Source organism: Genypterus blacodes, unplaced genomic scaffold, assembly GCF_046128005.1.
Source record: "Genypterus blacodes isolate CSIRO-AG114 ecotype Tasmania unplaced genomic scaffold, CSIRO-AGI_Gbla_v1 ptg000067l_1, whole genome shotgun sequence".
Lineage (NCBI taxonomy): Eukaryota > Metazoa > Chordata > Actinopteri > Ophidiiformes > Ophidiidae > Genypterus > Genypterus blacodes.
The window spans coordinates 8972107-8995829 of NW_027466879.1; the positions used below are offsets into that span (position 1 = coordinate 8972107).

Here is a 23723-nt window from a genome sequence, read left to right on the forward strand (position 1 = left end):
GTGTGTGTGTGTGTGTGTGTGTGTGTGTGTGTGTAGAACCACTGGGAAGGACACATGGACAGTGAATCTCAATGAGGGAGGGGAGGATAAACAAAATACTCTCCGCTGCAGTGGGCTCTCTTCTAGAGAAAGCAGCCAGCTGAACAGAGCACTAGTGGCTGCTTCACTGCAACAAAATTCTAACGTGTTTCAAAGTGTTTTAAAAAGAATTTTTCTATGGAAGTAAAAGTTTCCACAAGAGGCCTTTTTTTGGCTTACAGCAAATCCCCAGGTGCTCGGTCCAAGCTGCTCAGACAGCCAGAACAGATCTGCTCAACTTCCATTACAATGCAATTAAGGCAATACATTTCATGGGTACACCCTGATGAGATAGAAATCAGCACAAACTGAAGTATGCTTACTCCCACTTATAGGCCTAGAATATGTGATTGTAAATCAATGTATTGGGGAACGTAAACGTCTGAATTCGGAGTAAGAATTCCCTCAATGGGCAGACTTTGCTCATAATGCGATTATGCAACATAATCATGTTTACTCGCATTTTTCCTTTAATCCCAGTAAGGACACATTCCTGCATGTCCTCTGCATGTAAATGTACTGACTGAATACTCAAAGTAACAATCAGAGCTCGAGGCAGACAGAGGAAAACACTCTGACTAGCAGATTTGTAAGGATGGTGGGGGTGTGAGGAGGGTGTGTGTGTGTGTGTGTGTGTGTGAAGGTGGGGGCTTTTTGGAAATGACTCGGGCGTCATCTGGCAGATGGGTGATTTTTCTTCTCTGGTTTTTTGCACACTGAGAAAGGGCACAGAGCCCAACAACGTCTGCTCGTGCTCAATAAATTCAGAAGTGGAGTGCAGTCTTGGACATTTTATTATTTGTCATATGGCAGAACAATGGGAGCTTTGAAGGGACACAGAGAGACAACAAGCACACAAACACACTTTAAACACAGTATGCTGCACAAGTCCTGCACGATAGATCGCATTTTCAGGCCTTAACATGATAAGATGAGGGGTAGATGATTGTGGTTTCATTTGACTAGGTCTTTACAGGCCAAACGTTCAAGGAGCCACAAAATGGGTCATTTGTCTGGGAACTGCACCAATTCTATCAAGAGGAGTGGTCAAAGATACAAACAGAAGCTTGTGGATGGCTACCAAAAGCGCCTCATTGGGTCGAAACTGGCCATATGACGATGTAACCAAATATTATAGCAGTGCTGTATGTATACTTTTGACCCAGCAGATTCTGTCACATTTTCAGTAGAACCTAATAAATACATAAAATAACCAAACTTCAATGTTTTATGTGGGCCCCAATCACCCTATCACAGGAAAATAAGAGTTGTATAAATTATTGAAGACTTACATGTTCTTTACAAGTGTATGTAAACTTCTGACCACAACTGTATGTCCTCAGCAAAACAGATTCTAGAGTGATTTACAACATAAACAAACCTCCCACCTAAGTAAAATGAAACAACCAGAATCTAGTCAACACAGCAGGGGGGATGTGTTTGCAGAAGCCTGCAGCAGAGGAAACCGCTATCTCACATGAAGGGCGTCTCTCTTCCGATTATCTTAAGGAGGTGTTTTATTCGTTTGTTTGTTTTTTATGTTCAAAGAAATTTGTTCAATTCACGGCTGAAACACAAGAGGAAAAGCATTATCACCGCACCACGGCGCCGGGTTTGCAAACGGGGAAAGCTTGGTGGAACAATGGAAATTTGGTCCACATGAATGAAAATGAGATTTGGTTTCCTCTGAATGAAAGAAGGCCAGCATATAAATAACACTTTAAAAATGTTTCAAGAGCCTGATAGTGTGCGAGCGCAAAGTTGTTCAATTTTACCTGTCGGATCACTTTTTGGCTCCATGGAGCGAATCATTTTATATTCACTCCAACTAAACTGTTATAAAGCATAACTGACGTGCTATTCAACATAATACCCACTACTGATTTGAAAAATCACTTAATTTGTGCAATCACTTCACTGAAATCTGTGTCAGGTTTCCTCAGAAAAACACTCTGATATACTGTGTGTTTAATATTCACTGCTTGGGCCATCAGCTCTGGGATTCTGTGATAAAGTTCACTCAAACATTTTCACGCAATGACAAGTGCAATGACAAGTGTTTAAATAAATTAGAGATTGTCGTCATAAGAGACCCCATATTTCTGTTGACACCATGCATCTAACGGTCAGGTTTCTAAAGCTGGAGCCGTTCACTGTGCACTGGTGTGGGGAAGCTGCTCATGTTGAGGAGACGCTCTATGCATCATTGTGTCGCGCTGTGCTGTTGAGCTGAGGTGGGCGGAAGAAAACAGAGGAGGTGGAGGAGTGGAGGAAGTCATGAGTCATTAGAGGAGGAAGACCGCAGCGAGCAATTATCACTCTCATTAGTTTAGAGCACAACAATAGGAGAAGTTGAAGCACCATGCAGAAATATGACTGCAAACAGATTCACCGTTCACATTACATGAATAATTCCAATTCATTGCAATGAAGAAAATGTCCCCTGCTATAGGATTGTCTCTTAATCACAGTAACACAAATGTGGTACAGCCACAGTGCTGAAGCCAATCCCAAATGTTTCAGTTTAATGGAGAAACATTAACACCCCTACACTAAACCTCAAGCTGCCAATGCAACCTGTGAAGTTGCCATAGCAACCTGTAGGCTGCACACTAAGGATGGGACACATAATCAATACAGCAATTTATCGTTTCTCCTTCTTTAATGCAAACATCTGAGCTCTGGTCTGTTTTTTTGGTAGTTCAGCTCTGGTATTCTGCCTGCATCAACCTGGCCTTGATATGAAAGGGCTACTGGGTGACATCAACAATTGCTACTTAGGAACACTCAGAGAATGCATACGTCTTCCCACGCCGAAACATCTGTGAAATTACTCGCTGCTTCTCTATCTCTTCTTTTTTCACACAAAGGATTTATGACTATTATGACAGGGTGAGGTGATTCCATAATGTCTAACAACTAATATGATTCTAAATCTACATGCTGATACCAAATTAAGACTTCACACATATCCTCCTGTCCTCCCAGAGCTCAACTGCTCTCGTCAGGCTCAGTCAGACACACTGGGCTACGGTCGACTTCACAAATCCCAGGTTCAGGCTCCAGCAAACGAACCACAGTCTCTGCAATATCCAAGTTAAATCCGATTGAAGCTCACTATAGTATTCTAGATCATACATGGCACAAAACTAACAGCCTACGGTGAAGCCGTTAGTTTGTTTTAGTGTGTCCTCACACCGCAGCTGCACATTCATCCATCCTGAATGAGGCTGATGTTGGAGAATATGTCTCACAAAAGAATAAGAACCATACAAACACAATCAAAGGCATGGGTGATCATAAATCTGTCCCCACACACACACACCAGGCACTGAGCTGTCTGGAGAGAAGAGATAGGACTCTCTCCATCAGCAACTCCACCTACCCAGAGGACCTAATCAGTCAGTGAACACACGTAAAATGGAGGCTGTCATCTACCTCCAGCCCAGCAGACTCCCTGGCGACACCTTTCCTCCTGCTGCCATCCTCCAGAGAGGAAAGAGATGGATCTTTCCCAACAGCTCCAGTCTGGCCCAAGTTTTCCCGCCTCACATTTTCTCTGCCGTTGCGTCTTAGAGTTCTGTTTATCTTTTGTTTAATCTAAAAGCCCCTTTCTTTCTGCAACAAGCTGAAATACACTTTTCATTTTCTTTCTTTGGTACAGCATTTAATTTTTTTTCCTTTTTCATTACGTGTTCCCAGCATAGCTAAACGTTTTCAGCTCTGTATGATTACAGCAACTGAGACGAGCTGGGTGCTACAAAAGTCTCCTTCTCCTACATCTTGTTGCTTCCATCCATCCTTCCAGGTGGATGGATGACTGCTCTGACCCCGATCCTGATTCCGGGTCAGAGCCATTCGTCATAGCAACGACCCTGGCTATCTCTCTCACACTCACAAGGAAAACAAGGGACATGGTGTTTGTGGAAGTTCCTTTGAGAGTGCAGGAAGAACATTTTTGGTTGTTTTGGGGGATTTATTACTGTTTGTTTGCCATTTTGGCATTTTATGACTTGGGTGCAGCGACTGTGGAAGTGCAAAATGGGTCAGAGCCAAAGTGTGTGTGTGTGTGTGTGTGTGTGTGTGTGTGTGTGTGTGTGTGTGTGTGTGTGTGTGTGTGTGTGTGTTTTGGAGGGGAACACGAAGGTAGAGGTCTTAAAGGATAAAGAGAATAGAGGTCGGCGAGAGGTGGTACTAAAACATAACTGGAGACTACATCACAAAATTAAAAGCAGAGGACGTTCAGAAACACAAGCCGGCTCCTCTCTGAGACCAATTAGGTGAAATGTCAGTCAGTAAAGACAAAGGGTTCCCTTTTTGTACGCTTTATTTAGTAATTTCCCATTTTCCACACAAAACTGTCTCAAATTAAATCCGTCCTCGTGGCCACAAAAGCCCTTTAAAGTAAGCTTCATACTACTTAGACTGCATTTTTCCACCATTTATTTTACCCTCAACCACTTTAAATACAACTTGCAGCACTCTTCTCTACTTCTACTCCACTGTAGTTCCCTTTCTACTCTGCTCACATAAAGAGAGCAAACGCTTTCGGTCTCCCCTAAGAGTTGAGGTTAAGGGAAAACAGTCCAATTAGCTCAACCAATAGATTCTGTAGCATGTTGACATCAACATACAACAAATTCACATTTAGGTTGCACCCACACCAGTGTGAGGCTAGTAAGCGGCTAATGCAACAAGAATGGAGTTTTTCCTCGTCTTCCTCAAGGGTCTGTAATGCCCTCTGGGACATTGGATGTGATATTGGGCTATACAAATAAACTTGACTTGACTTGACATGTCCAACAAAGTCCAAACCCAGAACGGACGAGCCATGAATGGTTATGCAATCATCTCTTTTCACCATTATAAAGCAATCTTGTCCTTGGGGGTGCGCGGCCCCCCCGAACAGATTAAAATACATCAAAAAAAGGGATTAAAGAAATCTGCCAACACCCCTAAATCCTTCAAAGGGCACCGACCCTATCAAAGGATGAGCATGGTTAAATGAGGCGACACAAGTGACGCATGAAGAGTGCCGGTGTTCAGTTTCTAATGTCGACCACTGTGCAGAGGGAGATATGCGATTTCGGTGAAACACGATATCAAACCAAAGCGATGGACACCTTTAGTTATCTTTCTATAGCAGAGACACAGAGAGGACAGGAGCAAATATATGTCAAAGCTAGAGCGGTACAGGCCAGAAATAATCATCTCGTCTTCCAAAGCAGCGGTCAGGAATCAAACAAAACGAAGAGAAAATGAATTCTCCATCTTCTCATGCGGGGGTTCCCCTTGTTAAGCGGTGGCGAGGTTGGGCTCACTTCAAGCGATTCTTAAGGGGGGGCACGTACAAAGAGAGTCGAGAGGAGGAGGAGGAGGGACGGCTATGTGGGAGAGCAGCAGACAGCTAAAATGGGATTTCTCATTACTGGCTGGGTGTCCTTACTATCAGTGCTCTGTGCATCTCTCTCCCTCCCTCTCTCTTTCTGCCCCATCATTTTTCTCCCCCTCCCTTTCTCTCACTGCAACACGAACTGAATACATAAGATCATCCACCACTAGGCCCCCCCTCTCTTTCTATGTGTAGACGAGTGTGTTTCCACAGGCTCCGACTGCACACAGAGGCTTGAACACACAGAGGCAGACTGGGTGACAAAGCAGGAGAGCAGAGGGAGAACAGGGCACAGAGAGAGAGGGACGTTTATATGGATTCATGTGACTAAACAAACAGATTAATATTTCATCATACTGTGCATATATGACAGAGGAGCAACAGTGTTGATTTAATAGAAGAAAAACTGAAAATGATTACAAAATAAGACGACAACTAAATAAAAATATCTATTGTGGCAAAAACTATGACACAACTTATCAACGTAGTCTTTGACAAATAAGAATGAGATGAGTCAAGAGGAAGTTCCCTGTTTGCTAAGTGGTGACTGTATGCATTTCGGATAATTGGGAAAAAGAATGAAAACGAAAAAAGAAAAATTCAGGTTTACATCAGATTCATAATTATTGAGGGGATAAAATGGTATTATAGCTGTGTGTGTGTGTGTGTGTGTGTGTGTGTGTGTGTGTGTGTGTGTGTGTGTGTAAGGATCTTTTTATTGACTGTTTTTATTGATGTTGGCTTAATCTAGCATCATTTTCCTCAACTAAATCTAGGCTGAAACTACAATAAATACGATGACTAAATTACGACTAAATTTTGCTGTCAAAATGAACACTAGTGAGCAATAGAATCACTGTCACATCGCAAATCAGAAGCACACGTCTGTGGATTTATAAGATGGGATGAGTCATTTTCTCAGCATACCAGTTAGAGCTTTATGTTGACGCCACACTGACAGGATGTGATACGGTCTAAATGCGATGTGTGTTTTATGTGTGAGAGGTGAAGCTGGGGCGTTGATGGCGGTGGGCTCCTTAAGAAGAGTGTGCGGCACGTCTTGCAGCAATCCATCCTTGATATTACCGCCGCATTTGTCAGATATGCTTCCCGTCATTATAACTGAGAGGTCACGCTCGCTCGCTCCGCCCTGCCCTCATTTCTTCCTGCCGCACAATACTTCTCAGGTCCGACGGCGGCCTAATGGTCTGCTCTCGCTACACTGCAATTAACCCTTTTATTGGCCACCTGCCAGCCAGCTGGAGGTGCACCAGTGCTTCTGCATGTGTGTGAGTGTGTAATAAGGGCCATCGATGCAAACGGTTAATGTGTTTGACACATACAATCTCTGACACTTTTACATCTGTGTGTAACAGAAGATAGAGTTCAGCTGCTCCTCTCCCAAATAGGAATTGATTGAATTTAACTTCCCATCATGCTTGACCCAGGTAGATCCCAGAGGGTGTGAGGATGTTTCCTAGTAGAGGCAGCAGAGACAGAAGTGAAGGTGCACTGGCCAAAAAAGTGTAACAACCGTCGAAAGTGCTGACGATGTGCTCACATCCATTATTCACACAAGCGTTGTGTCACAGCCGCTCCTCTGCCGGGCTTGTGTTTCTTTACTGTACACACGCATTGAAAGCACTGATGCTTTCTGGGAATCTGTTTGTTATTGATGAGTTGAAATTACGTTAAAGGTCAGCTGAATTCCCCAGGCCACCTCAGGGGTCAGGCGGGGAATACGAGCTGTGTCAGCCACACAGAGAGCCACATTCTAATCAATCACATTAGCATTGATAATCATATGTGGCAAAATGAATTCTGATGTGAGGGTATTACACATTTATCACACCATGCACACACTCTGGTTTTGTTTGGCCTCAACTATCATGGACAACCGGTCTGACCAAAAGGCCCATTGCTGTAGCTGAGGGGGATTCAGTTGAGCAAGGCAGCTGCACAGAGGAAGAACTCAATCTAAAGTAACAGAGGCAGTCGGGAGCAAAACAGTGAAAGGATGCATCCAAAAGGTTGAAAAAGTGGAGCTTATTCATTATTAAAATGACTTATTAAATTACTTTTTAGGGTCATCCTGTTAAATTAAGAAATAGAAGTCAGTAAAGGTACTCCATATTTTTTAACCCATATATCTAATTGAAAATTGACCTGGAGTAGTAGAGGATTCTGGACCTGCAAATTGGTTGTAAAATAAGGACAGAAGGGTCTGAAATATTTTCCTCTCTCAGCTCTGCCCTGTTGATAAAAGTACACATCTGAAAAACATCAATATAATAAATGGCGAGATGTTCAAGTGTCTGGATCAAAGGAGTAAATGAAGAAGTTAATGGAGGGTAAGGGAATATGTGTTTTCACAAAGTTTGTTGCAATAGGAAAAGTAAGGTCAGACCAAAGTATAAAAAAGGGGTTTACAGTAAATACCAGCAGTCCCCAAACCAGAGTTCCCCAACCAGCGGCCCCCTAACCAACGGTCCCCAACCAGCGGTCCGTGGGTCATTTGGTACCAGGCCGCACAGAAAGACTGATAATCAATAAAAGCCCACAAGCTAGCAAAAATGAGTGGAAACAGACGTCATTAAAGCGCCATCATCAAGCACTGAAAACTGTACTTCCTATTCCAACATCCTATCATTCTGAAGCGGGGTTTTCTACAGTGACAGCCGATCATTATGGATTTTGCCAATTTCTGATCAATGCAGCAGAATCAACACCTTTACATCTCTAGTGTTACATGTTGACATAAGCATTTCATGGAAGTAAAGTGTGAATAAAACACCCATCTGAAAAACTATGAGGATGAATCGTCTCTTAGTTTTATCAAAAGTAGCATCTAACTAGTCACTTTGTTGAACGCATAAAGTGCGACCGCTGCCTGTGCGTGGGTGAGGAAAGAGGAGTGTTCTTCATCTCTACTGGTAATATGCTGCCTCATTAATTTTCAATCAGCAAGGCTATGACAAGAAGCAGAATCTAAGAGTAACTTCACACAGGGATTAAGTGTCAGACAAGCTTATACTTGTGTATCCTATTGTCAATGAGAAGCGCCTCTCTATTCCTGGCGGAGCAGCACTGAGCAGACAGCACACAGTAAACTAAAGCATTCTGTGGTTCTTCTGGCTGAAAATTTTATTTCAGGACACAACTTGACTTAAAACACCTAATAATCCAACCTCCCTTACTGTTACAAGGACAAAAAGAAAACAACCCAACAAAGCAACTATGGAAGCTTATGTGAACCACAGCTGTAATATGGGTGTGCATTTGCAGTGTAGGTGTGGAGTAGGAAACATTCTGATTTGTACCAAGGAAGTAATCTCTTTTTAAACTCAACCATTTCTTGTACTTCTAAAAATGCTCCACCTGCAGGGCATGGTATTTATACTTAATTCTATACACTACAGCTCTTATACACATTTCAAATCCCTCATCTTTTCAACTAAAGTGATGAAAATGGGTCAAAGACGAATCGTATTTAAGAAATTGGGTAAAATGGACATGATATCCTTAAAAAGTTTAAAGTGTGCTCATAAGGCAAGGCTCTTACCTGCGACAGACAGTCGTGCGGTGCGGCTGGAGATGGACCCCAGGTTGTCGATGGTGGCCACACACTGGTAGATGCCCTCATCTGGTTTGTTGTGCCTGGAGTGCACCACGTGGAGGAACATGAGCGAACCGTCAGGAAGCACCTGTCGTCTCTCATCCGAAACCAGGCTCATGAAGGTGCCGTCCTTCTTCCACTCTATGCGTGCCGGCACGGCCGCGTCGCTGTGGACCGAGCAGTTGAGCAGCGCCGGGCTTCCCCGATTGGCCAAAGTGTCCTGAGGCTCCATCGTGAACCAGAAAGGGCTAAAGGGCTGCGCTCCGGAACCTGGAGGAGGACAGGGCAGATAGATCGGAGATGTTACTAATGTTAAACTAATAACGTGTAATGATTTTCAAGCAGGAGTCCCCCCCTGTGAACTGAATGCCTGAATGATGCATTCCGTTCCAGCTGATAGGGAGTTATCATTCTCTTCATTGCAATACTAACATGTTGCCATGTATTTTACCAAGGAACTCTCCATTGGGTTTCTTTGTGTGTTTCTCTGCAGTGAGTGTATACTCGAAAAACCAGAAAATGCTGAATCTCACCCTGGAATACATGGGAATAGCTGTTTTGCTGTTGCTGTTTTGAGTTTAACCACATATCCGTGTGAATTCATACCCTCAAAGGTGTTGGAGATTTTACTGGCACATTTGAAAACTCACTGTTTAGTATACTAACAGAAAATGTGATGGTTGCAGACATGAAAGAACGTAACAGGACTCCAAGTACTGCAAACACTCGCTCAAACACATGAAATGTTAAGGAGTAAAACATCTTTTTCTTCATTCTGTCTTCTCAGCCTCTGTTTTCAGTCTGTCCCAGAGACTCCGTGAGGCTTTTCATTATGAAACCACAAGTCCCGCTGGAATTGGAGGAGAGGAACTGACAAATTTAACCCAGTCTAGCCTCCCTGGCAAGTTAATATCACGTCTTGCTTTATTATAAGGATAGTGTGCAGCAAAGGAGTAAACACGGCTACCATTTCCTTTCTTCCAGCATAAATGCTAACATCTCACTGACATGGAAAGTGCCAAAGTCACAGTAAGTGCAATTGCTTTGCATTTGGTCTCATCCATTATTCAAAGGCTCCCACCCTCAGAGTCGCACCGTGGTATTGTTTAGATAAATAACACCAATTATCAGTTCTGCTGGGCTGGGGAGAGCTTGAAAAATAATTAAGGGGGTATGAAAGTATTTTAATAATGCAGCGAATTGAGTGGAATAAGTGACTGAGTGTTAAATGCCGTTTAAAATATGTCGTTTCTATTCCATAGAAATGGCACGTCTCCAGGGAGAGTAAAAAAAAAAAGGGGGGGGGGGGGCGAGAAAGGGAGATGTCAATGGTTCAGCTATTTAACAAGTTGGATGTAATTCCTCTACCTTACGGCACCGAGTCTCAAGTGTGACATCCAAAGCCAGAAGCAATGTAAGCATGATCCATTATGAGGGCAATGTGGCTGCTTTTCCTCAACGCATTTAGTTCACTTAGAAGCACAAACAATGATGGCAATAGGCTGCAGAAAATGATTTAACAGATACTGCCATCTCTCTCTCTCTCTCTCTCCCCCTCTCCCACCTAGAGCCGGGTTGTGCCTGAGGTTTCTTCCCCTTGTTCCCTGCTGCCAAGTGCTTGCTTATGGGTGAATGACGGATTTCTTTAAATACTCTGGTATGTAAAGTGCCTTGAGCTAACGTTTGTTGTGATTTGGCGCTGTATAAATATAGTTGAATTGAATGTAATATAATAACACGATGGGACATAAAAGTGAGTCAACCAAGCATTCCGGCAGAGGAGGCAGAGGAAAAGACGATGGGAATTCTGTCTCCTTGTCGTGTGCTGGACCTTATCCTCTGTGTCTGTCTGCAGCATCCACACCATCTTAATTAGCAAAGACTCTTCGTGAATGAGGAAATTCTACAAGAGTGACGCTTTGGTCGGTTGCTGTTCATGGCTGTTAGTGGCATTTTGACAGAATGCCAAGCCTGGCAACTTGAAATGGTTATTTTACAATGTGCAAGAGCAGAGTGGATTCAGGGAATGAAAGTGTATAGAGGTGTAAACACAAAAGCTTTCTCCTGTTGCCTTACTTCCTATTCAACCCAGACATTTTATTTTGAAAATGCCTCCAGGCAGATGTATACGTACATGAGATTCATGTAAATGAAAGTAAGGGGTCCAAATCCAATATTACACATTTTCAATCACATGTCTGAGCAGGAAAAGTGTAATTTTGAGTTCAGGGAATCAATAAATTAATAGAGGCCGGGGTATTGCTAAGCAGAATGTAATGTCACCAGAACAAATGTGTTTCAGTGGTGTACATGACAGATGGAGAGAGAGTAACATGGGGTAGCAGTAGGGGGGACTTTGTCACTCCTGTGGACCAGAGGCACCATGGCATGCTTAATCATCTCTGCTTTACGTTGCCGGAACAATAGGGGTGGGTTGGGCAACGTTTCCAGGACTAAAATCTGCTTATCTTTCATCCAAAACACTGTCTATCTTCAGCTGATCTATCAGAGGTAGATATTGAATCGGTTTGAAGGATCCAGCAAAATCCTGCCACTGCCAAGACAGTCGCCTTTAGCAGCTTGTTCCCCCATTGCAGGAGCAGTAGGGGAGGGCTTAGTCTCAGCTCTACTGTCTGACAAAATGGCTAACCATCTGCTTTCAGTTGCAGACACAACACCCGCTGACAGCAGAGCGAGGTAGGCACAGAGAAGGCTGGAGATGAAGGTAGGGACAGTGGTTTGTGATGACCTACACTCTCCTTTCCCTGTGGCTCACAACATCCACACTTCACATGCAATCCACATGGACTCATTCTACTCTGTATCCACACACACACTCACACCCACACCCACACACACACAAGAACAGGCGAAGGCTGATCAGCAACCCAAATGATAGTGGAGAAGTCTCAATTAAATTACTAAGAATAGCCCTGAGTTTAAGGATCTGAGTACTTGCTGGAAAATGTGCATAGTGACACACAAGTACTTGAGTCCTTGAACAGCAGGGACTTGCACTGACTCACTCACTGAAAAAAATTGAATGAAATGCAAGTTATTGAGATCATAATGTCAAAAGACAAGCCGACACACTGGTTCAGAATATTTGTGTGTGGCTCTGAGCCATAATATCACTAAGGCAAGACAAACACCTGGTCCTGTTTGTAATCCAGCCATAAATCCAGAGATTATAGTTTGTTTTTATAAGTCCAAATATTGAATATAAACATTTGAGACCAGTATTTATAAAGTGGCCACATCTGTGTTTGTATATGAAAAAGGAGACCAAGTGCTGGCCAAGTTGAAAGGATGTTGAGGTAAATATATAATTTCCAAACTGTGTCTATTTTCCTTCCAGCATATGAAATAAAACAAATGATGCCATGGTTCTCTCTCTCTCTCTCTCTAAAGGTAGAAGTGACAAAGACTTCCCAAGTCTGTGGTCAGCAGGAAGCTTCCTTCCTCATCGACCCAACCCCAGCCGCCATATTGACCCCCTCTCCTTATCAAGCTACTCTTGAGCCTGAGCAGACCGCTCTCAAAACCAGCCGCGCTTTCAACAATAGAGGCCATTCTCCGGCTCGGAATCGTGGACAAGGGTGATGAAAAGGAAACAGAATGATTACAAACTGGGAGCTACACTGTGGAGGTTCAAGAGTGATGGAATTATTTAGTTTAGCAGGCAGGAATGAGATTATTCTACTCTTTTCATACAGTGACACTGAGTCCCTGACTGTAAAACACAGTGAAACAAAAAGCAGAGCACAGCACAAAACTAATTAACAATATAACTGTTAGTGTAGAGAAAATGAATGCAAAGCCTCCCCTCAGGTAAAAGACAGAAGCCATTTGTAAAGAACCAAAGCTTTTTTTTATCCTCCCATCTACTCCTACTCACTTATTCTGTCTCTCCTCTGTTTGTCCTTCCAACCTCAGCATCAGAGGCTCTTTAATGACACTGATGGAAACGTTCGTCTCCGCTTCCCTCCCACATTTCCCCTGTCTCCTTCATCTTTTGTGTCAGACTTTTCCTCTGCTGACTCCTTCATCTTTCCATCTCTCCAAGCTCCCCTTTTTAAGCCCACATGTCACAAAGAAACACTCGAAAAATAAAGATCTCAACAATGAGTTCAAAGATGAGTTCAACCACTGTCTATTGAAGAACTGTCTATTTTAAGGACTGGAGACATTATTTGGGGGTATTCATGACAAAAAGTTAAAACTTTCTAAAGTCTGGCACTCTTCTGGCACAGGATTCTATTATGGTGTGACTGCAAGAGCTGAACTGATCAGCAAAGAGCTCACTTGCTCTCCATTTACATTAATAACACTGACAACAAATGAGTCTAGGAAGTATCTGCCTCCTCCTCATTCTGCTCCAGTTTCTCATAGGTTGACAGAGGTTTGTATGAAATGATTTAGAACGTCCAGAATATGCACAGATAACAGAAAACAGGGTAATACAGCACTTTACTTTGTTCTTTGTCCTGGTCTTTCACAGCCTGTCTCACAATGTGCCTGTCCGTTTTTCTCAGAAACGGCTAAATTCGTGTTCTTAAGATTCTTCACAATTCTTGTCACCAATACAGATAGAAAATGCTAAGCTTGCTGCAATAAATGATTCTGGTACTGAAAAAAATGATTATGTGAGCTCTGAAAGTCGTCCACACATTGAGTCAAGAGAAAATCCCAGTTTGTTATTTCTTACCAAAGAAAAGGAGATATATAAGAAAGGATTGAAAATCATATTTCAAGGTTTGGATTCAATGTTCTTTTCCCTCTATGACAGAAGTTTCTCTGCAGTTGCCGTGTACCCACTGAAGAACCCTTCTTGAGTGCCGATGCCAAGAATAATGTCTGGTACGCCTGAGGAGGCTGCTATGATCGGGGATGTCACAATGTTCCAATTCTGGGCCTCTGATGAAATGAGGGGTTGAGGCCAAGCCGTACAGGGATGGACAAAACGATTGGTGCACCCGGCGCACACTCAACTGGCAGATTAAAACGAGGAAAGGATTCCATTTTTTTTCAGCTCACAGTTCTCTGTCATTCCTGTCTGCTCACAGTCATTGTTCAACTCTGGAGCCCAAGAGAAGATTATGACAGGGTCACAGCTGGGGCTGGGTCACTGCAGCAACAGCAACTTTGGAAATGTCATTTTAATGAAAACGTCACTTTCTTGTTAATCAGATGAAGAAATAGCTCTTACTTGAATGATTTGCTGCTTAATAGGATTGGCGAATGCTTTGAGTGCAACAGTCTGGCAAAGCATCAGATTTACATGACTGTGTCCAATGTGCTGAAGGGTTCTTATCCCAGTTCAATATGTTGACTTCACACACTGCATTCAGTTATAATGACATGCAATAGTATGACATCCAACAGTAATTAATGCATAAACACCCCCTCTTTCCTTATAACCACACACACACTTAGCACAGTTTCCTGTTTTGCCCTGAAGGGCTGCAGCTGAACACAGGACCACCCTGGAGACTCAGCAGCTGACAGGATTCCACTTGCTCAGGACAGTACACTATATGCAATAAACCTGTCAATGTAGAGGTAGATATATGGTACTTTACACCACAGGCCATCAGAAATGTTGGGAATGTAGGCCCTCTCGCCTCACACAATGCTCGAAAATTTTGTTTTAGTTTAGTTGCTCTCAGCACAAACAACGTTTCCCCCAAGCAAACAGCTGCTGTTTAAATACTTCACCTGTTTCAGTAGAAAGCGCCAGAGCAAGAATTACACAGAATGCAAAGCTGCGGCAAGCAAAGGAAGATAAAAGATAAAAGATAAAAAACAAACAAGAAACAATCATCGCAGTAATCTATGTGGCTCCAACAAACAGAGCAATAAGTGGAAGCACTAAGCACCACCCAACAAACTGCAGCAAAATGAGAAACCCTGACAATGTCTGTCTATTATACGCAATAGACATGTCTTCTATATGTTAGACACCTTCACTACACACTCGATTAGCCAACAGCCCTATAATAAATCACATCTTGGGGAAATTATATTGTGTTTTTTGAGACGGAGTGAAGTGTGATTCTGTGGTAATTTGGAGTTTGTAATGAAAGATGGCTCTATTATTTTGTCCACTTGCATTTGCAAACATGGGCGGGGGATTCAATGGCTCTTTGTCACAGTATTCGACATTATAAGCTTGGTATCGGATGCATTACAGGGCTGTTGCTTTAATTAAATTCCATTGTTCAGACGTACCTAACAAACTGGCAACTAAGTGCAGTTGCAATAGACAAGTGTGTTTGAGAGGCAGAAATAGATCTTGGATGAATTGTGCAGGAGAAGAGGAAACCTCTCGCACCTCCCTTGAATGTGATAATTAACCAACACTGATTTGAGGCTCACAATCCCACTCTGTTATCAGCCTCCCCACGGGCCCCATGATGAAGGATTGGCCCACTGAGACGACGGCAACACAGACTGGCACACCATGAGAGCTGATTCGGAGACGCTACGAGGGCACCAAGTGAGAAAACATCAGAAGCCTTGCCTCATGGTGAATAATTACAAAGCGAAAAAGCAAAAAGCAGCATGTTTCTTAGACTAAATGGGCACCAACAGAGCACAGTGGCAGGCAGACTAAAGGTTAAAACCATCATTTAATGTCAGGCTCAAGACTAAGCTTTCCTTTTCAGTGAAAACCTGCGCAAAATATAGCACTACTGCAGCAAATGCTATTATCTGCTATTCCTGAGTAAAATGCTCTTTAAAATGAACTAGGGAGCAGACTATCAAGTACAGAGACACACACACTTTAAATTCCTCCACAAAACAACACTGTTCAGCTTTTGGGTTTTAAACTTCTCTTGGACCAACAGTGGCACAAGAGGAGAGAGAAAAAAAACACACATCTCTTTGACCCTAAACACATTACAGCAGCTTTCTATTACGAAACCAAATAGTACTGCTTTCTGTGTCCAACAAAAAGGCGGTGGCACTACAAATACTTTATTATATATATTTTGAATGAATAAGGACCTTTGCTGTCTGGAGAGGTAAGAGAGAAAGCCCTGAAAACGTGGTCAAGTAAACACATTGCTGAATAATAATACACTGAACAGCAATTGAGACCAATTTCTATAGGGCGATAAGGGAAATTGCCTCTGAAAAATGGGAGGTTGTAAAAAACAATATCACAAAATGATTGCAAATTCTCCTTAGACTTTGTGCTTTCAAGATATTCTGCCCACAAAGTAGGAATTTTGCAGCCTCACAATGCAAAACATTCCTGCAATTTACTAATTGGACAACACAGAATAATAATGACGCCCCATCAATTTTACAATTTGCACCTTCAAATTACTGAGTTTATTCCCTTGAATGAATTCTTTATTAGCAATAATTACTTCAATCCTTTCATTTAACAGCAAACAATTATAACCGTCATTCATTTTGTCTCCGTCCTCTAAACACTTGGAAGTAATTCCATTAGGCCATTTTCAACCTTTGACTGGAACAGAAATGTACAGTGAATATACATTGAATAAGTTTGACTCCATTTGATGCATTTTCTGGGATAACAGGCAGTTTTCATCTAATCATTTGTGTGAAGTTCAAGCTGCTGGAGCACTCCGTGGTTACAGTTGGATGTTCAGCATAATCAGTGCAACACTTTTGCCCGCCTATATTGGAAGACATTGTGAGACATTTAGCAAATCCGCAGCATTATAAATCCGGAGGGATCACATGAAGTAATAGAAAGTATTAGACTCATTGAACAAAATAGGTTAACTATAGGCACAATCTTAGGGAATGATTTATCCAACGTTGAAGTGAACGCTGGCCTAACACGGCCAGGAAGTAGTCTACAAATACTGGGCAGATCGAGCACTGTTCCTCCCTTGTCTGTGAACTATAGATAGTCATCTCAGACAGCAAAGGACGTTCATCTTGCCACCCAACAGCTCCACCCCGTCCACACCAAAGGAAATCATCTGGCTGTAATGAGATATCCTATAGATTTTTTAATGAAACGCAATATTGCATTGTCTTGGCCCTGTTTTTTTTTTTTTGTAATGACACACACACACACACACACACACACACACACACACACACACACACACACACACACACACACACACACACACACACACACACACACACACACACACACACACACACACACACACACACACACACACACGAAAATCAATATAATCCAGTGTGCCTTGCAAAGTCAAACACTGCAAAATTGGATTTCAAAGTCTGTGCCTATTTTGTCCTTCGCCGCTGTCATTTTGCGTGCAGTGTTGTTGGAGTTGTTGTTGTTTCTAAGTGAGACCACAATGGAAACGTATGATGCTCTGCACAGGATAGTAGTGCTTGAGTGTCTGCTCCAGGTCATGGCCAGTCAAGTGTGGCTGATCCTGCCTCCAATAAGCATGAAAGTCAATCACTGGACCCAGAGAGAAAAACTTTTCAAAACATCTCAATTTCTCTTAAGATTACCATCAGCAAATCCAGTTAATTACTACAAGAAAGCTGAGTCACAGTCAATCCAAATTAACGTTTACAGACTAATTTAAAATGTCTTCAATCTCAGATACTAGTGGGGATTAAAGCACACAATTACCGTTTCATCACTGTAAATGATTGCGTTGTTTATTTTCTCCCGACCGGAGAATAATCAGTCTCCCGTTTCTATCCTCTCCTGCCACAGATGCCCCCTGCAGACAGCCATCTTGACCCTGGAGCTCAACTATCATGTGTACTTTATCAGAACGTATATACGCAAGCACGAGCGCGCACACACTGCACAGGCTTTTAATCCATTTTCTCTTTGTGTTCTCCTGGGAGTGAGGTGTTTGTGGCTTCAAAGAGACTCGTGATGAGGTCCTTATCCAACTGATAAAAGAGCAGCCAGTTGTTGTGTGTTCAGAGCTTTAGGGGAAACCATTTAACACTAAAGCACAGGGAGAGATCAAAGCCTCCGAGCCAACACCGGGACGAAGACACAATTACTATTTTACTTGAAACCGGATGCTACCCTTCCCAAAAAAAACCCAACAACCTTAAAATAACCCTGGGCTAAATATCCAGGGCAGCCTGCAGACGGGCTAGCAGGCGAGAACGCAATATAAAGACAGTGCAGTAATAATAGTAGAGTAAAGTCTGCTTGCTGGGGTTAAGTGTTTGCACCGAGGGGCACGGTTGGATTACAAAATGAAGAGACTGTATGAGGCATTAGGGGAGGTCTCATAGATATTAGTATAGTATACAACAGAAGGTCCAGCTCTCTCTGATGCCATGAAAGGAGCGTTTCACCTTAGCGAAGCACTTTATTAGGGCTTTATTAAGGCCAGATTCCAAACTCATTCCGTGGATGTTTCCTTTGACAACCCTGAAGACCTTTAACCCTCTGCATGTACATTATTGACCAACATTTCAGGCTATCTGGTTGCGAAGTAGGCTAAAGGCAAGAGCAAGTCCACAAGCGCCTGCAAACTGATGCAACTTTTATAATCACACACCTCTCACACAGAGTCAGCAACACATTTGTTCTGAAAAGTTTTACAGGAGAAAAAAGGTGAGACGTGAATGGATCTGGACAGCCTTTGTGTATGTGCTGCCATGCATCACAGAAGTTCTATTTTTCTCCTTATAGTTACATCACCAAGGCTTCGCTACAACCTGTAGATTTTTCATGCAGTGTTATAGGCTCAAATTACAGCTCAGAGATAGAATGTACGGCTGTATATCAATAGAGATGGATAATGTACACACAGTCACTGTCTACAGGCACTTTTCATCCATGTGTTTTGTTTGGGTTCAGTATCTTTTGAGTGTCTGTCCTGCTTGATCTACAGCTCAGACACGTAAGCAACACAGATGCCGCCTTTGTTTCGTCACACCGAGGGACTACAGACTTAATGTGTTGCTACTCCTATTCTTATTAAAAAAATAAACACGTTTTCTTGATGCTAACATGCTGCAGTTGTTATTAAAGGTCTGTCTGTGTTTATTTTCTTGGAAAGTTTAGAATTTTTATATAAAGAAAACACAGAAATCTATTTAAATGTAATTTTCACTGGTGTTTGGTCTCATTGCCTCTTTTTTCTTCCATTTCCTCACTTGAATATAGAGCGACATCAACTGCATGTTTGCTAGCTGGCTACTCTACAGGCTGTTTCTGAACCGTGCTATCATAAGTGTGAATCTGGCAGCTTCACACAGAAGTGGAACAGCTGGCTCACGGCGGAGGGAAACTAGTCCCATCTTGCAAGGACTGTTTCAGCAACAGGCTTATGAAATGACACACCGTATATTTGATTTTTCGTCTGGTAGATAAATTGTACTGCTCCACCTTTCTGCTTTACCCCCATGTGAGTTGCTCAATGATCTCAGGGGGGTTTAAGTAACTCTGGGTGGAAACACTGCTGTAAGCCGCTACACTTACCAGTTCCATATCAAACTGTTAAGCAAGGCCTTGGCAAACGTCTGATTCCGAAAGAAAAAGCGCCTTTTTTCCTTTCACCAGATGCTACTTAACAGTGTTGCAATGCCATTATTAAAAATTTTAGGAGAGGAAGGAGAAAATGATCCACTCCCTGCATTCAGAACAGCAAACAGCTGATCTACCGACCCTCTCATCCAATCACAGAGCTGCCCAAGATGGACAGATTGTTTGTTGTGTTTAGAAACACCCATTTAAAATCAAAGTGCTTGAAACGGTGCCCTTCAGCTGACAGGCTGAGCTGAAGAGACAGGCTTTGAGTGATTGTGTAAACTCAAGCTAAGCCACAGAGTTGTGCACGGAGCGCAGAATCTTTACAGAGGGAAGTTATTTGTGCTGATGGTATCACCTTCCGTCTTTCTCTCCTGCTGGGACAGCCCGCTGTGCCTCTCAGCAAGTCTGGCATTTCATACATTCATTTCAGTCAAGCTCCCCCGGTTCTGTTCAACTATTATGCTTCTTTGTTTGCTAGTTTGCTCGTTTGCTCCTCTGCGACTGGGTTGGGTACACGAGGCCTCTGCCACAGTCTCTAAGTGCTTAGAGGCTGTTGTGGCACTGGTGGAATCAATAAGTGGGCAAGTATGGCCTGATCTATGAACGCAGCTCCATATCGCCTCACACCAACACAAACCCTGCATTCCTGGTCACAGACTGACTTTAATGTAAATGCCTGTGTGTGTGTGTGTGTGACCCATGTTGATACCCATTCTATCCTGCCATGTGAAAGGACTTTTCTTTCCTCTGCCCCGCGGAGGCTGACCACTCATTACCAAGTGAGCTTATCTCTGCTCTCAGACCTGTCAGCTCCAAACAGCAGGAGCTGCCCAGGCTGGTGTGGATGCTAATGTGGATCATATTGCAGGTGAGGAAGAGGCTCAGCGCTGTGGCAACAAGACAGAGTAATTGGCTTTTTGTTGTGCAGTCAAGACATCAGGGAAAAGAAAACAGCAGGACACAGCAAGGTGATTGTCACTCACTGTGTATTTTTGTGTGCATATCAAACAGAAGGAAAAAAAACAATTTGTTTATTGTAGCTTCGTGGCCTCAATCAGTCTAGCTTAGGTAAGAGCTGGATGTAAAAGGGCCTCGGCCACAGAAGCACAAAGAGACTAAATCATAATGGCTATCATTTCTCAATGTCACCCAAATCACCACCACTGAACAACACAGGTACGGGTCTATTTTTAACCCTGCATTAGCAAATTAAATGCATCAGACATGGTGCAATATTAAAAAGATAACGCTCGTCATTTGATATGTATTAGCTGCTGCTGTATCGCCTTACAGACATTGACTGTATGGCTTCATACTAAGAAACTGAATAGCGCTGGTGTGTATGATTACAACAGTGTCGTATACTCAGTTGGGAGCTAAACATTTGTTTAGTCTAACGGGTTCATCCAACTCACGCCAAGAGCCCCAGATGTATTTACAGCGTGCATCCACTGCTTTAACAGCAAGCAGTGTCTTCACGCTGCTTTCTGTTCACCATGAGTCTGTTTCTGACGACTGGAGAATGAAAACAACAGGAAGGAGCGGCTTGCTTTATCAGTGACGGCTCAGTTGTTTGAAGCAATTATACCAAATTATCAGAATCAATTTGGCAGTGTTTGAGCAGACAAAACAATGCTATCTGAGGAAACACAGATGCCTCTCAGAGTTATCGAGGTAGATTGACAAATTCCATTTCCTGCACGCAAATTGTGTCTTTGCGCCGGTGTGTGTTGCGATTGTGTGTGTGAACTCATCAAAGGGAAGTCCCCTCTAACACCGCTTTCAGCATGCATCCCAGCTGTGCCTCTCACTGCAAAGACCCAGGAAGGACAGAGCACCAGCACTTGACACAGAGCTGTCCTGGAGTAGATTTGCTCAAGCACAGTTGAACTGCCCTCTCATCTCTTCAGCGGCTTTTACAGCAGTGCTTGGTCTGAGTTTCGTCATTACCGGTCCAATTATGGAAGGGGAATCTGCTTACTGGCCTACATATTAAGCTCACTTATCAATCCTATCAGGGAGGCGCACAACAAAAACATCGATAAAGGATGCATTATGGACTTAATACGCGATGTAAAGCTTATGCGGTGTAGCAGTCATAAATAATTTACTGCAGTAGGTATTAGAACGGAGCTCAGTGTTTCGCTGAAGCAACACTTTTCTGTCACGCTGTCAGTCAACAGTCCTCTACCCAATGGAAATTGCAAACTGATATCAGCTGTCTTAAGCCTCACCAAGTATGGACCTTGAAGCTATGATAAATTGTGTGTATTCAGCACGACAAAACCCACACGGGACCCTAAAACTACAACACTTCCTTCCCCAAAGAGCAGCAGTATCTCTCAGTGGTTTTCTCCCTGCACGTATGCTGATAATGAGGAATGTTTCTTAAGTGTGTGTCAAGCCAAGTTAACCATATTCATATAGCCCTATATCGCATACAATGTCTCAAAGGGCTTTACAGACCTACAACATGAGGAAAATGCCCGACCCAGCCCAAAGCTCTCTAGGAAGACGAGGAAGAACTCCAGAGAAAACCTTAATGTATAAGGAAAAAAGGAAGAAACCTCGGGAGAGACAACTCCAAGAGAGATTCCCTTTCCACAAACGGCTGGATGTGCAATAGGAACTTCCAGTGTGTGTGTGTGTTTACAAGTGTCTGTAGGCATGATGTCTGAGCCCAGCCAGTGAGTAAATAAGTGGCTGAGTGGCACCAACTGATGAGCAGTAATGATTTGTGTGCAGTGCAGTGTTTCCCCTGAGATCTCCATGCATCAACCCCCACCCCAAAACACACACACACGCGCACGCACGCGCGCGCGTGTGTGCGTGTGTGTGTTTTGGGCGTGCGCGCGGGCGTGCGCGCGGGCGCGCGCGCGCACACACACACACACACACACACACACACACACACACACACACACACACACACACACACACACACACACACACACACACACACACACACACACACACACACACACACACACACACACACACACACACACACACACACACACACACACACACACACACACACACACACACACAGCTGTATCCAGAGGGGCGCTCTGGCCCTGAACCCATCTAATCCTCAACACAACCCTATTTATAAGACCTGTGTGTGTGTGTGTGTGTGTGTGTGTGTGTGTGTGTGTGTGTGTGTGTGTGTGTGTGTGTGTGTGTGTGTGTGTGTGTGTGTGTGTGTGTGTGTGTGTGTGTGTGTTCACAGGGCTGTACAGCACCCTATGAATGTATAAATACACAAGTAGCTGTTTATGCGCATGTGTACGTGTACAAGTGAGAGACTGTAGGCTCACAGAGGTGAAGGTATATTTCATTCAGTGACGCAGGCGACGCATTATAACTAACATATTACTATCAACACAAAAAACGGAAAGTTTAACTAAACTGGGACTTCAACGCCATTCCATTAGGTTAAATTTCAGCTCTGTTAACGAATGCAGCCTGCGCTATAACAGCAAAGAGAGTCAATTTCCATTCAGACTGGAGTCACTTCCAGCTTCATCTTCCTCGATCAAACAATTTACCTTCCTCGCTGGCCGGCAGACGTGACGCTACAGTACGCCAGGCATGAGTCTCTTGGTAAACAAAAATACTATTAGTCACCGCAAATAGTTTTCATATTTAATGCCTCTCAACTAGAGTGCTTCTCCTTTGTCCGCTCCATCACAGTGTTTGATTAAATTATTCATGTTGCCCTTGCAGACTGCAGGTTAGCCAAAAGGCACTGCTGGAGAATGTAGTGTGCACAGGCCACTTCGGCTTTTGTTTACATGCTTGCGGGGCTTGTGATTGAGTGTTCACCTGCTAATCGCCTTCGGAGATGTCAGTTGTGCCACGGTTGCTAAGGATTTGCATGTATACCCAAAGCATACTCATTTAATACACATACATGAGCCATATATAAACACGACACATGCGCATACCAACATGTGGAGAGGACCCGAGTGGATTGGAAATTCATGGGCTTGGCTCACAAAGGTTCTGTGATTAAACCACATGCTGGCAGAAAGCTGGAATTGCACATGCTGAGACCAGCTGTAGTGGCGAGATATGAGCAGCAGGCTCCCCACTGGAATTAGCCCAGAACATAGAGCATAATTACCTTCACAGGCAGGTAACAGCTTCAC

General features: G+C 43.3%; 1 protein-coding gene across 3 annotated transcripts in view; it reads right to left on the reverse strand.

Annotated features, from left to right (window-relative positions):
• neo1a (neogenin 1a) overlaps positions 1 to 23723 on the reverse strand; it is a 130647-nt gene that overhangs the window by 72052 nt on the left and 34872 nt on the right. For all 3 annotated transcript variants that reach the window (XM_076156334.1, XM_076156335.1, XM_076156333.1), the window contains exon 2: positions 9033 to 9356. In XM_076156334.1, coding sequence (XP_076012449.1) covers positions 9033 to 9356 — 324 coding nt within the window. The remainder of the gene's footprint in view (positions 1 to 9032; positions 9357 to 23723) is intronic.